The 15,824-nt window shown below is 41.9% G+C and overlaps 1 protein-coding gene across 2 annotated transcripts in view; it reads left to right on the top strand.

The window, feature by feature from the left end:
* The window catches only part of dpysl4 (dihydropyrimidinase like 4), a 42,137-nt gene extending 26,725 nt beyond the window's left edge, over positions 1-15,412 (top strand). For both annotated transcript variants that reach the window (XM_031905053.1, NM_001015765.1), the window contains 5 exon segments: positions 1,037-1,178; positions 2,464-2,634; positions 2,775-2,954; positions 10,564-10,732; positions 13,917-15,412. In XM_031905053.1, coding sequence (XP_031760913.1) covers positions 1,037-1,178; positions 2,464-2,634; positions 2,775-2,954; positions 10,564-10,732; positions 13,917-14,008 — 754 coding nt within the window. In that variant the 3' untranslated portion in view covers positions 14,009-15,412.
* Positions 15,413-15,824: the final 412 nt, after the last annotated feature.

Raw genomic sequence — 15,824 nt, 5'->3', positions numbered from 1 at the left:
TAAAAATGCTCAGTACTTCTTTAGAGCGCTGAGTGCCAGTATAGTACTGGCCATTATAAGCTGTATGCTCCAAGGTATTAACTTTAATTTAGAAGAGGTACGAATGCTGCCAAGTCTGGATTGGTGATACCTGGAGCCTTAGCACAACAGTAATTTTCCAGTCATTTCAGCAGTGGGTTTCACTTAGAGCTCCATCTAGTGGCAGAATACAGAATTGGAAGAATTCTGTTAAAATAAATATGCGTAACCATAAGTTATTTACTGGCATCAGAAGTAATTCAGTGGATACAAGCAATTCTCACTCTAATAAAGAATATTAAGTAATAGCAGTGTGACAAAAAAATCCAGATTCAAAGACAAGGTACAAGAATAAGGGTGGAGGTTATTTTTTCCCGCCGTCCTATATTGTGCGTTTGAGTGCAAATGTGTGTTTGTGGGGACATTTCTGTAGAAGGAAACCTGCAAAGCTATCAGCCTTTTTTTGCACTGTGTGAGGCATTGTGAATAAGCCCTAAGTCCTTTAAATCACATGCATGCCCCCAGATTCTACCAGTTTTTTTATCACCTTCCAGCAGTGCTGGGCCAAACCAGTCGGGCACCCTAGCCAACCTGGCCAACCTTCTCGCCCAGCCACCTGTGCACCCACGTGTTGGTGTATATGCAAACAAGCATGTGTGCAGCCCTCTGGGGGGATGGGAGGTAATGGACTTGTGGACAATGGGGGAGCAAGGGACCGAACTAGATGTAGGTGAAAGAGGTACATGCGTATTGCCCCCCCCCCACCCATTGTACCCTAGGCATGTGCCTTTTCTGCCAACCTCTTTTTCCAGTTTTGCCTTTCAGCCACCACCTTGAACATATCACTGCCAGGGTTGGGAGTTGGCTCTGGTATGATATTAATTGGAGAGTTTTGTGGCCTTGCATTTGCCTTGTCAATAACATGATTATTATAGATATGATTTGGTTCTAGGTTCAGTAGAAAACTGGGCTACCATTGTCCCATTTTAACGTCCAGTTTTTCCTTGATTTCATTTAGTGGCGACCTCCATGTGACGGGAAGCGCACACTGCACCTTTACCACAGCACAGAAGGCCGTAGGAAAGGACAACTTCATCCTGATTCCTGAAGGAACAAATGGAATAGAAGAAAGGATGACAATAATCTGGGATAAATGTGTGGTAAGTGAGCAAAGCATTAGATCTTCAGGGGACACTGTACCCCACTGTGCACTCTAGTTCTTTGTAGAAGTTGACAAAAAACATAATTACATGTGGAAACTTCACCAATGAGAATTCTACTGGCCAAAAACATAATTATAGATGCAAGAGAATTCAACAGTGGGAATGCTCATTCCCAGCACTATGTCAGGAATATTCAGACATGGGGATAAAGGACAGACTTGTTCAGTGCTGGAAAACTGTGCTTAAAGTACGAACAAAGAACATGGAGCAGGATTTACACCGATCAGCTGGGATTCTCATTGGAGGATTATTTTGCAGATTAATGCAGGCGCAGGCCTGAAGAGTTGGGGACAAATGTTAGTGAGTAATATTGCTTTAAGAATACAATATGTTAAAGTATGTTGAAGTTTGTAGTCCAGCAACAACTGAGTAAAGTCTGGTTGACCAGTGCAGTACAGTAGGGTTTAGTGTCCCTTTAATGTGCACTTTTCTAGGATCTACGTCCAAAATATGATTGTCCTCTGCCACAATCTGGCTTCATGGGTCAGAGAGAGGCCATTTCTTCGGGATCCTAAACTGAAAAGACCAGAAGATGTCTCTGATGAAAGAACCAATGACACATTCAATGTTCCTTCTAAGTTATGATATACACACTTGCAGCTACTTATGGAGCTCACAGACAATGTTAGACATATAACTCAAGGATGTCCAACCCATTAACTTTAAACTGATGTTGACATATGACTCCCACAATCTTGCCCACAAAGCTCTACTCCACAAAATTAATTTTGTCTTTTAAAATGGCTTCTGGCAGTGGTGGGCTTACCCTTTTCAGAGCTTTGTTGCTCTTTTGACCATATTGTTTTTCTTATCACCATGCACATTAGTGATGTGCGGGTTGGCATTTTATCGACCCACACCCTACCCTAACCCGCCCACTCCTAACCCAGCAAGGCACCTGTATTTATACTGTATATCTGCGCCCCACCAATCCATGATGTTACAAAGGGGGCGGGACAGGAAGGCGTGCACCTAGAAATATAGGCTGGAAGCTGGGCAGAGTAAGGTTTCGGGTGGGTGAAAGGGAGGGCTCAGCTCAAACCCACCTGCGACCCATAAGAACTGTGCAAAGGTCGGCCTGAACCCCCCCCCCCGACCCACAGATAAACCCATGAGACCCATGGTGTTTTCAGGCCAGCCCACGCATTCCTAGGGCACATCACTTTCCTTTCACATATTTTCCATTCATTTACTAATCTCTTTTCTTATGATTTTTTCTCAGACTTCTGGCAAAATGGATGAGAATGCCTTTGTGGCTGTGACCAGCACCAACGCTGCAAAACTCTTCAACCTGTATCCCCGAAAAGGAAGGATTGCAACAGGTTCAGATGCCGATCTAGTCATCTGGAATCCTAAAACGGCGAAAATCATCTCCGCAAAGACCCACAATATGGTAAAGTTGACTAAACCCCTGCTGGGGGGATATCTATATATACAGATATATAAACTGATTCATATTCCAATTTATGATCACACAGGGGTAATACCTTCAGTTCTGCAAGCCAGTGACACATGTTGTATTCTTTCTAACAGAACGTGGAGCTAAACATATTTGAAGGCATGGAATGCCATGGCGCCCCCGAGGTTGTGATCAGTCAGGGAAGGATTGTGCTGGAAGATGGAAATCTCCACGTGAGCCAGGGATCTGGGCGTTTCGTACCCAGGAAAACATTCCCCGATTACGTGTACAAGAGGATCAAAGCTAGAAACAGGGTAGGGACACTTGTCATTTCATGCACTTGCACTATTTCCTGTCAGTAAGTCACACACAGAGCATCACAAAATGGAGGCTCAACCAAAAAAAAAAACTTGTGTTATTTCCTGTCAGGTTATCATTAAGTCACACACAGAGCATCACAAAATGGAGGCTCAAGAGAAAAAAACTTGTGCTATTTCCTGTCAGGTTATCAGTAAGTCACACACAGAGCATCACAAAATGGAGGCTCAAGAGAAAAAAACTTGTGCTATTTCCTGTCAGGTTATCATTAAGTCACACACAGAGCATCACAAAATGGAGGCTCAAGAGAAAAAAACTTGTGCTATTTCCTGTCAGGTTATCAGTAAGTCACACACAGAGCATCACAAAATGGAGGCTCAAGAGAAAAAATCTTGTGCTATTTCCTGTCAGGTTATCAGTAAGTCACACACAGAGCATCACAAAATGGAGGCTCAAGAGAAAAAAAACTTGTGCTATTTCCTGTCAGGTTATCAGTAAGTCACACACAGAGCATCACAAAATGGAGGCTCAAGAGAAAAAAACTTGTGCTATTTCCTGTCAGGTTATCAGTAAGTCACACACAGAGCATCACAAAATGGAGGCTCAAGAGAAAAAATCTTGTGCTATTTCCTGTCAGGTTATCAGTAAGTCACACACAGAGCATCACAAAATGGAGGCTCAAGAGAAAAAAACTTGTGCTATTTCCTGTCAGGTTATCAGTAAGTCACACACAGAGCATCACAAAATGGAGGCTCAAGAGAAAAAACTTGTGCTATTTCCTGTCAGGTTATCAGTAAGTCACACACAGAGCATCACAAAATGGAGGCTCAAGAGAAAAAAACTTGTGCTATTTCCTGTCAGGTTATCATTAAGTCACACACAGAGCATCACAAAATGGAGGCTCAAGGGAAAAAAACTTGTGCTATTTCCTGTCAGGTTATCATTAAGTCACACACAGAGCATCACAAAATGGAGGCTCAAGGGAAAAAAACTTGTGCTATTTCCTGTCAGGTTATCAGTAAGTCACACACAGAGCATCACAAAATGGAGGCTCAAGGGAAAAAAACTTGTGCTATTTCCTGTCAGGTTATCATTAAGTCACACACAGAGCATCACAAAATGGAGGCTCAAGAGAAAAAAACTTGTGCTATTTCCTGTCAGATTATCAGTAAGTCACACACAGAGCATCACAAAATGGAGGCTCAAGAGAAAAAAACTTGTGCTATTTCCTGTCAGGTTATCAGTAAGTCACACACAGAGCATCACAAAATGGAGGCTCAAGAGAAAAAATCTTGTGCTATTTCCTGTCAGGTTATCAGTAAGTCACACACAGAGCATCACAAAATGGAGGCTCAAGAGAAAAAAACTTGTGCTATTTCCTGTCAGATTATTAGTAAGTCACACACAGAGCATCACAAAATGGAGGCTCAAGGAAAAAACACGTGTTATTTCCTGTCAGGTTATCAGTAAGTCACAAAATGGAGGCTCAAGGAAAAAACACTTGTGTTATTTCTTGTCAGGTTATCAGTAAGTCACAAAATGGAGGCTCAATGGAAAAGATGTAAAAGGGCAATATATGTATATGCATAGGGGATTTTTTTTTTAATTTTTTTATAGGTCATTTATTAGAATATAATAAGAAATATTCCACAAATTTAAAAAAAACTTTTTAAATGATTTATTTAATGGTAATAAATACACACACCTATGAAAATCTTGGCCGTTATCATCTATATCTTACAGAATGTGATTTAATGCCTAATTAGCCAGAATGTGTGCCCTTTCTGCCTCTGTGTAAATGGCTCTCACTTGCTCAAAACAGTCAAAGCACAAGCCATTAAAAACCATTAAATGAGAACATCAAGCTGAAGGAACTGTCAGGATGCATAATCATTAAATATTTAGAAGACAGCAGAAACCTTGCTGCAGAGAGATGTCACATCCCAGAGACTCTCCTTCTGCCTGAACCCATATTGGGAACACAGTTGTCCCACTACCATAAGCGGATTTAAATGAAGGCTAAGCCTCCCCAAACCTAAAGGTCCCCATACACGGGCCGATAGTAGCTGCCGATATCGGTCCCTTGGACTGATTCAGCAGCTAATCGGCCCGTGTATGGGCACTCCCGACAGGCCTGCCCGACCGAGATCTGGCCTGAAATCGGGCAGATCTCGATCGGGCAGGTTAGAAAATCTGGTCGGATCGGGGACCACATCGGCTGGTTGATGCGGTCCCTGAACCGACTTTGCCATTGCCCTTTGTTGTAATTCGATCGTTTGGCCCCAGGGCCAAACGATCGTATTACCCTGGATTCTCCCGATATCGCCCACCCGTAGGTGGGGGATATCGGGAGAAGATCCGCTCGCTTGCGGATCTTATAGTGTATGGGGACCTTAAGACCTTTGTAAATTTACCTGAACTTGTTTGCAATATAATACTGTACAAGTTTCTAACTGAAAACAGAACATGAGGGAGTTTATAGGTTAAGATCAGACATCAGCGTATCACTAGCAGGGCTGTGTGGGGAAAGGAGGGTTGTGATGTGAAGGGGTGCAAGTATAAGGTAATAATAATCCAGCCTTAAAGTATATGTAACCCTTTCTTGGCTGTAACAAGCCAACAGCACGGCTAGATAGGTCTAGTGCATGGGGTACACGTGACTCAGTCCTTCAGGATGGGCCTTCGCTATGTGGAAGTGACCAAACGGAGCTATGGTGTAGTGCAACTACAACCCACTGTAGCTGTGTGCAGTGCAGAATAACAAATGGGCGCCAGAATGTTCTTGCAGTTGAACTTTAGAACTGGTTTATTGTCAGAGACAAGCAACTTGCAGGGTTATGCAATATACTCACTCACATCAGTTAGCGTAGCATTTCTCTGAGGACAGCACAGAGAGGGTGTACACCCGCTCCTCCCAACTCCCCTTGGGCCAAGGCAGGATCAGTGCCACCGGTTCAGTAGCTTGGCTACCACACTCCTCAGGCCCCACAGCAACTCTGGATCAGGGTTTACACACTACCTGCCTCCTATGTCTAAACCGGGGCCCTATGTTAAGGCAACAATGCCTGTATGGAAGGGACTCCCACAGCTACTTTCCTCTGAGCCAAACTGCTCGTGCTTCCTTCCCTCACTATCTCACTTTCCTAGAAAGTCCGTTACAAAACTTGCTATCTAACTGGTCCTCATTCACGGGGTCCCTGTCCCCGACTTCACCAGAGTGGATGACAACACTCTGGGGCACATGGCTTCACTGGGGCCTAGTTCTGCCTCCAGGCTCAGTGCTCCTTTCCCTCTGAGCAAAGGCAGCCAAAGAGGCAGCCCCACCCCCCCTGCTAAACACTATATCTGTGTCCCAAGGGAGTGGTCTCCCTGTTAACCAATAAACACCCACATGAAACTCAAACTGATACATGGGGCCCAGTAACAGCACAAAACCAGGAAGCTGCAGGGTTTAAAGCCATAGGGACTAGTTAACCCTATGGATCCCTACATATAGCTATTACATAGCTATAATAGATCTAATGTTGAGCTCATGTAAATTAGAAGTACACCCAAGAGTTAAGTCTGAGGTGGAAACTGATTCTTTTGGGGCTATCTAGATTAATCTCTCTAGGAAATGATAGGGAGTGATAAAGGATTTGGTGTGCTAGAAATATGAACTCTGTTAAGGCTTATGGGAGAAATTCTCAGCTGGAATTGGTTATTGTGAGGGGCTTTAGTTTTGGAACTGGAGATATTAAGCTGATAATGGCTGGACAATCAAGAGACAATCTGTAGAACTTAAATATGAATGCTGGGAGTTGATTGTAAGGCAGCTGTTGGTTTAGAATTAATCTCATATTAAGTGAGACAGCGTTATGGAACTGAACAGAGTTAAAAAAAAAATCAGCATTCCACGCTTGTGCCACGATAACTACCATCCACCTATGCCCACTACCATTCTCTTGGTCAGTGCCAACTCCCACCATGCCCCAAGAGTCTAAAATACTTGTATGACACCCCTGAATTACAGGGACCAGTCATTTGACTGGCCCTATAGTAACACAGAAACTTGAAAAACAAAAACACCAATAGTATTCAGATGGGTGCATTTACTAATGTTCATAATTCATGTTTTTTTGCACTAAAACTGATTTTTGTTGATTCCTGTGGGGGCAGATTAACTAAATTCTAACATTTCTCATTTATTTTATTTTAAAATTCTAATAAGCTCACAAATGTCTTACATTTACTAAAATGTCTGAACTGAAAAAGTCTGCATGGGAAAGTCCCAAAAATTCTGAATTTTTCAACTTATCGCACAAAAAAAATTCCAAAACCGCTAAAGTTTCAAATCAAAAGAAGGATCTTCCCAGGAAGGGACACCTGCCATTGACTTTTAAAAATCCAAAGTGTTAAACTATGAAAACCACTAATACAAAACTGTTGAGGTCACGTAGGAATCAATGGGCAGCTGTCCTGTTTCCAATTGGAAGATGTACTTTTGCTTCGTGGTAGTAGAAGTTTTCAGATTTTTCAGAAGCTTCATTTGTTGAAAAACACAAAAAGTTTTTTTTTTTATTCGTGCTTTTTTTTTTTTTAAAGGCTATTCTAATAAATCACTTGGCATTGGCACTTGACGTAGTTTTAGAGAAAATAATTTTTTTTCATGGTTCCAAAAACTTCTAAAACCACGAAAATGAGAAGGTTGCTAATTGGGCCCCTATATGTCCACATATACAGTGTAAAATGATTAGCCGTTCAGCCCTGGTGTCCCAAGCAGTCCCCACCATAAGGCATTCTTGTAGACATCCCTAATGTGACAGATTGGCTGTGATAGCTACTACAGCCCCGCAGCTCTGCTGTCTCTAGATAATCACGTTCTATTAATGTTAGACACCAAGGGAAAAAACTTCCAGTCTAGTTCATCTATTAGCCCCTGTCAGACCGGAAAGCTCTCCTGCTCTGAGCAGTAACTGCCAGTGTGTAGCATCTCTACACCTACTCTATATATCTTTTATCCTAATAGAATAGAAGAAGCAATGCTAAATTATATGTTGCTCCTATATAAATTGATGTAATCTGTTTTTTGCAAATGTACGTTCATATTTTCCAAGAATTATTACTAAACCAATTGGAGCTCATAAGGTCAACTGGGGGGGCGGGCACAGGGCCGCCATCAGAAATCACGGGGCCCCTCACAACATTTTCTGGGCCCCCCTCCCTCAGGGCTACTCCCACAATAGCTTCTCCCATCAGTGTGCCCCCAATTCATTGGTGCCCAGGCCTCCACCTTACAACGCTGGCCAGTGTGCCCCCCCAAAGATAGGGCCCCCAATTGCCCCATACACAGGGCCCCCCTAACTCTATGCCCCCAAAAGACAGTGCCCCTGTTACACAGTGCCTCCTCCAGGGTCTTCTTTCTCCTCCGGCGGCGGCTCCGGCGATACTTCCCCAATGACTCCTTCACACTTGTGTCTCCACGGGAAAGGAGACAGGCCCTTTTATAAGGTTGCGGCCCGTGCGTACTGATGTCACGCGTACGCACGGGCATATATATGGCAGATACTAGACAATTGCAATTGCCAAGGATTGTCTAAGGCCCACAGGCCCACCACCTATCTTGAAACATTGCCCGTGCCTAAAGTTTGTGGAGGATAATATGATTTATAGATCTGTAGAAACACATCTTCTTCACTGCATATAATATATAAACTTCTTAACAATATATTCGTTTCATATATTATTATTAGCAGCCCTACTTTACCCTGATTATAATAGAGCATGCTCTTATGTATAGTAGTAGGTTATAATTGCCAATAATTTGATATAATTAGTACCATAACTTCTAGTTCTACTTCTAGTTTTGCATCCCAGTTTTATAAAACAGATGCAATATCCACTGTTTTCATTAGTATCCTGCTGGTGGTGTCAGGGGGCTCCAACATGCACTGAAGTTGGGGGTACTGTAATAAAAGTTGCACTACCTGGACTAGGTCCTTTAACAACCAATCAGCAAGTAGCATATAAGTCACTTGTATGAAAATTTACGATTTGAAGGCTTGGTTTTTTTGTTGTTGTTTCTTTTAGTGTAGCTGAGTTTATAAGGACACAATGCGGTCAGGTCCCATAAAGTGCACCTATCACCCTCTAATTGTTTCCCCCATTGGAGGTTCTGGCCAATAGAGCTCACACTCCGGTTGGGGGAAACAATAGTTCTTTAAAAAATATACAGCTCCCGTTGCGGGCAGCCATGTTGTTTGCCGCACATGCGCATAATGAGTGAATCTCCCAGCTCGCTCATTAGGTACATGCGCCTGATGTAGGTGCAGTGGATGCAATTCACTGCATGCGCATAATGATCAAGTCTTTATGCGCATGCGAGTGTCACAACATGGCTGCCCACACTGAGAGTTCCATCCTGGTGCAGGCAGCCTAGCGCTGGCAGGACCTATTTTTTTATAAAAGGCTATTGTTTCCACCAACCAGAGCAGGGGCTCTTTTAGTCCGCACCCCTAGTGGAGGAAACAATTTGAGGGTGATAGGTGCCCTTTAAGGTGGCCATATACTGAAAGTGAGGTCACTAATGACTCATAACATTATCAGATTGATCAGATCCTTAGGCCTGAGGATTGACAGGATGTAAACCAAAGGGGTTAGAACTGCATCAAGGAGCTGATGCACTCCTCGCTTCAACAGGCAGTTAGCAGATATTGGCAGGGTAGGCCGGTCTGAAAGCCCTATACACAGGCCAATAAACTTGGTCTGACTGCTTGTATTGGCCCGTGTATGGCCAAGCTTGGCTGCAAAGAGTGGCAGTAAGTTTGCACTTAAGGTTGCTATACACTGAAAGGCTGCTCATTTGGCAAGATCGCCAAACAAATGGTTCTTCCACCATTGTGCCCACCTTGAGGTGTGCTGATATCGAGTCACACTGATGCAAAGTAGGCAGTTGAGACGAGAATCACGTTAAGGAGCCAATTCACTCCTTTCCCTGACAGGATATTTAAATCTGCCTGATTGACATCTGGCTGTTTTTTGTCCAGATATTGGTTGGATAGGCCCATCTGGGGGCCCCATACACAGGCTGCCAGCAGCTTTTATTGGCCTGTGTATGGCATCTACCTTTTGGGAGTCACTTCTTCTTTCTTTTTCTTCTCCATTCTGATTGAAGCTATTCTTTTTTAAGTTTTATCATCATATCATTTCTCAAGTGGTGCTTATTGAAGCCCAACATTGTTCAAAAGAAGCCATTACCTCTAAGCACATTCAGAATAAAGTATCCCTTGCAGGGAATTAGTCTGTAGCCTCAGAGATAATCGTTTTCCAGAACTGTAGCTGCTTGAAAGTATGTAACCTTAATATTATACTGAGAGAACGCACAGTGGGATTGAGGAGAGAGTGAAACTAGGACATCTCATTTCTACTCATTAGTCATTCTAATATGTTCCAATGGGAAAACATTACAAAAAAAAGTCCAAATATCCCATTTTGCACTTAGAGAGCCGGCAGCAACAATTACACAAACATCATTTATTTTTCTTAAGCTTGGATTTTTTTCTGTATGATGGTTAAAACGTGTTTTGAATGTGGGTAATTACAGTATATGCTTTATTTGTTGTCCAGCTAGCAGAAATACGTGGCGTTCCAAGGGGCTTGTATGACGGACCTGTCCACGATGTCACGATTACCACCAAGTCAGCGGCATCCACGCCAGCTTCAAGGATAGCGTGTCCTGGAAAAATCCAAATGGGACCAGTTCGAAACTTACATCACTCTGGATTCAGTTTGTCAGGTGAGAACTTGGTGACTGTTAGGGTCATGAAACCATTATGGTCGCCTTGGACATCGGAGAAAACTCCCACAATGCTTTTGTCAATCTACTGTTTCATATCTTTATGGAGCTATGCACTATCAGTCCCAAAGATTGCCATGGGTCTAGTAATGAGTTAAAGCACTGATCCCCAACCAGTGGTTAACCTGTTGCTCACCTCCCTCTTTGATATTGCTCCCAGTGGCCTCAAAGTAAGTGCCATTTTTAAATGTCTGACTTGGAGACAAGTTTTGGAAGCACAGAGACACAGTTTTACTTCTGGCAGGACCTCCAGCAGACTAGCAGTCCACATAGGGCTACCAAATAGCCAATCACAGTCCTTATTTGGCTTCCCCAAATAACTTTTTTCGTGCTTGTGTGGCTACCCAACTAAGTGTGATTCACTAGTACAATTGGTTGGGGATCCCTTAGTGAAAGCCTACAACAGATGAAGTGGATCTCTTGATTTCCACACTATAAGGGGCAGCTGCTTGCTGTTGACAGTTGAAAGTTGACAGTGTTGCATTAAGTGTTCAGCACTCTTTGCGGCATATGAAAAGAGAAAGAACCTTTATTGATGGAAGTTCTTCTGTAATACAGACCTGTCCAGAGTTTGTGTAGATTATAAAAAAAAAAACAAGTTTCTCTGTAGTGCCTGTTGCATAAAGCATGATGTGTGGACAAGGGAGTAGGACTCAGAATAATTCCTGTACAAGATGGAGCAGAAAATACATCAGAAGAAGTTCTGTTTCTATTCCATCTGTTCTATAGCCCAGAGTTTTGAGAGAGATTTCCAAAGCAGATGCTTATTTGGATCACAACCCTTGCAGCTATTAATGTTTGATTACTGGTGATGGTCTCCTTGGAGAAGACCTGCATGCACACAGATTGTTGGTGTCTCTGTAATATCATTGACTGAAGATAATACTGTGCATTAACCATCAATCCCATGAACCCATTACTGTCTGAATGCCTGGTTTTGTAGCTCAAATTTGAAGCCCTCCAGATGTTGCTAAGGGGTTTAAAAAGGACAAATCTAGAACATGCTCAAAATTCTTAGGGCTTTCTCTTTTGTTTAGATGTCCTTGGAGTCATAAATATAAGGCTTTTATAAAGCATCAAAGTTATGTTCACATGATGGTTGTAGGGGTTTAGAGAGGTGGTTTTATTTGGGCACCACAGAGAGAAGTTCTTTTGTTGGCTGGGTTGATGTCAAGGGGTCATTTCATTTATCCACTAGACTGATCAAAGCTTATTCCTAAGTGGTTGCTTTGGTTTGCTACACTTCTAAAGAACTTATTCTGTAGGATGGGCCTACTGCAGGCATGGAAACGTTTAATCAGTATTAGCATTTGCTAATGGACCATATACTGTATGTATAAGGTACTAAATTATGTCTACAAGGAATGATTTTAAGCAACTGAATGTCCACCACCATTATACATAATATACTGCTCTTTTGAACAAGGATCTAAGGGGGAACTATTTAAGGCTAGAAGACCTTGGACTTATTTTATACTCCTGGATTCCCTGGTAAACTTGGCAAAATGGCACTAAAAATAATAACCATGACTGAGGGCATTCTTACCACCACCCGGCATTCTCTTTTTATCTGCAAGAGGTTACTAGAAATACCTTCCATTGTGTTCTTCTGATATCAGATGAGATTTCTTTATGTTCAGCTGCATCTAAAGGTGGCCATACATGGGCTCTTCCTCCGATCAGCCCATGGGCCCAACAGACAGGGAGTGAACAAGGTATGGCACCCTTCCTTTGGTTCTGATCATTTATACAAAGTGCCTAAAAACGATCAGAACAGTAAAAAATGAACAGGAAAAGTGGCCAGGATTGTGGGCCACCATACACATGTCAGTAATCATATGAAACAATATTATTGGTTGGTGTATGGGCAGCTTAAGCTGTATGGATTCATTGTCATAAAGTTTGCAACTGAATTGGCTAAAATTCTACATTTAGGTCTGGCATCTGATTCCAATAAAAGTCAGTTCTCCGGGTCAAGTAACCAACAGCATTAGGCAGATGGTATTACCTATCAAACAAACATCTGATTGGTTGTTATGGGTTACTAGACCTGGTACAAACTTTGCAAATTTTGTTATCACTCTCCACCCCCACCCCATGAATGCTATTTCTAGGCTAAGGATGCAGGTAGCTAGATTGAATATTAGATTTGAGAGTCAGTTGCATTAAGTCACCAGTGTGTCTGGAATCAGTATCTCCCATAAGCAGTCTGCCCAATGTATGACAATGGCCCTCCTTTTTTCCTTTCATTAGGAAAGGAGAGAATTCATTGTATCTAATGCCTCAAAGGTACGTCAAAGTCTGCATCCAGTTTATCATTAACTTATGCTTACACCAAGCGTATCACAAACATCTTTCATTTGCTGTATGGGAATCTCTGATTTCTGGAATATGAACGGGAGCACCTCCAAGTGTAGCCCATATAGTGCATGCCCCTTCACCTATTAGCGGGCAATGTAGAATCTCCATTGTATTATCACTATTTGCCTGTGCTTTGGCCATATCAAGGAAACATTTCATCACTGCTATATCAGGTGTCCCTGTATGAACTATGAACCTTATATTCATTTTTATTTTGTTGTTACAAAATGCATGGGCGCTGTATTTGCAAGATCAAAATACGTCTTGTTTCACAGGAAGCAGTTTTCAGCCACGGGTGTATGTAGACCATTGTTCTAAAGACCAGTTCAGAATGGCTTTCAGTCACTAAGTGGCTAAGTTTGCTGCTAGTGAGAAACCATGGGCATATATGGTATCCAAACTGTGGGGCTGGCCCCCCTGGAGGTGTTAGGAACACTGGAACGGGGCTTAACCTGAAGTTAGAGTGAAAATAATTGAGAGCCATTTGGTCTCCTAAATACACCTAAAAGCCCAGCTTGAAGGTCATTTAGGGTGGGATTTGGGGTGTATTTGCTGTCCCAGCCTATGACAATAACCGATACATCAATATTTTCCTTTATCTCTACTTAATTCATCAGCTATGGAGTTCCCTTACTAAATGGTGAACCTTGAAGTGGGAGACATCAATCCCAATTAAGTGCCAAGCTCCTGCCAACACCATTTTCTGTGTTTTTTTGCTTTTCTCCAAATAATAAGCTAACGTTTCTAACGTAATCTGTTGCAGGATCTCAAGAAGACGACCACGTTCCAAGGCGAACTACGCAAAAAATAGTGGCACCCCCCGGTGGCCGTTCTAATATTACCTCGCTCTCTTAGTATTACCATAAAAACCCATGGTGCTGGATAGAAATGTTTGTACTAGTGGGAGAGACTGGAACCTGCATGATGATTATATGAAATGTGGTCCTTAATGCAACATATTCTATTTACCTTTTGCTCACGGATCCTTGTGAAAGAAGGTTAGAAAGGGATTGGAGTAACCTAAGGGGAACAGTACTGTAAAATTGCCTCTATTTTGGCTACGACTAGGTAAAATTATTAATGTATCATGCTTTATTTGCAGTGATAGGCTCAGATGTGCGAGTGGGATGAATTATAAGGGCAAGATATTTACATTGAACTGTGTCATAACATTCATAGCGACATAAGGATTTTGTTTAAAAATCTTTTATGGTAAAAAGCCAAAGGCATCATATCTGTTCTATCTGATTTCAAAGGTGGTCAAGCATAGGATGTTGATATATAGATTAGCACAGTATTCAACAAAGCCGCTTTATTTTTTGCTTGGTGTTCCAATAGCATCATTGAGCACTATGCTTCAGGTGTCCATAGCAGCACAATTAATACAAATATGCATGCATATCATATAACAGACCGTTACTGCATCTTATACAGTTTCTTACATAGCTTATCATATACTAAGAGCTATGGATTCCAGTTTGGCCCAAAGGCAATAGTTGCCCTTGCTAGCATTTGCTGGTTGGTTGTTCGGGGGTTACTGAACAGGGACAAATAGTGGCCCAAATATCTAGTTATTTACTTCTTAAAAATATAAATTCTTAGGGGAACATACTGGTTTGCAGTAGTAAAGGAAGTTTTTAGGGAGTCATACTGTACCTTCAGGTTGCCATAGGGTCTACTGGTGCTTAAGGTTTTTTACTTTTAAGGTTTTTCTATGGAACATAAGTACATGAAGTATCACAAACCAACATCTCTGCAACCTTGTCTGACCGAACTTCACCGTAAAATAATATCTTATGTGCCACTGAATAAACCCCCATCTCTCCTACACATGCACCTAAATAGCGCTGGGTCTGAATATACTAAATATGGAAAGACTATACTGGGCCTTCATGCTGTGGAGAGCTTCATATCCGCTGTAAATAGTCTTTGCATTGTGGGCTTCTTCTCATAGGGCAGACAGGTGAGCATAAACCACCCTTCCAAAAACTCAGCCTTCAGGGAAAATCTAATTATCCTATTATTTATGGTACAAGCTTTTTGTTGTTGTCCTAATTTGATCCTAAAATCCAGTTATTATCTAAATTATTTTTGCTGATTTTTTAATGTACTGTACAGCCATATAAACAATGTCTACGTACATAAAGGCATCAACCTTGTTTAAAATACATTTAAACTACGCATGTTTCTTTCTTTGGTTTTTTTTTTACATTTCCTTTGTTTACTGGGATCAATAAAGTTTATTGAAAACTTTGAAAATGTCGTCTTTTTTTTTTAACTTCTGGCCACAGACAAGTGGTTCCCAAACTGAAGATTAAAGGATGAAGGCTTGTTTTCTGTTTTGGGTATTCCTGGAACTCATAAATAGTAAAAGTACAGGTAAGGGCCAGGCCCAGACTGGCAATCTGTGGGTTCTGACAAATACCAGAGTGGCTGCTGTAAGGTGCCATAGACACTCACTATTTATTGGGCCTATAGGGGGCTGTTTTGGCCTCTGTGTAACTGTAATGCCAGAGCCTAATTTGATAAAATTCCAGACCTGGGTAAGAGATCCGTTTTCCAGAATGCTTGGGACCTGGGGTGTTTCTTTTCCTTTACTGTATTACACTGGATTTCCTGGGGTTTCCTATGTGTGCTCATTATGTCTCTTTATTATGTGATGCTTCTTACT

The sequence above is a fragment of the Xenopus tropicalis genome, chromosome 7 (genome assembly GCF_000004195.4).
Source record: "Xenopus tropicalis strain Nigerian chromosome 7, UCB_Xtro_10.0, whole genome shotgun sequence".
In the NCBI taxonomy this organism is placed as follows: domain Eukaryota; kingdom Metazoa; phylum Chordata; class Amphibia; order Anura; family Pipidae; genus Xenopus; species Xenopus tropicalis.
This window is presented reverse-complemented; position numbering and strand designations above follow the sequence as displayed.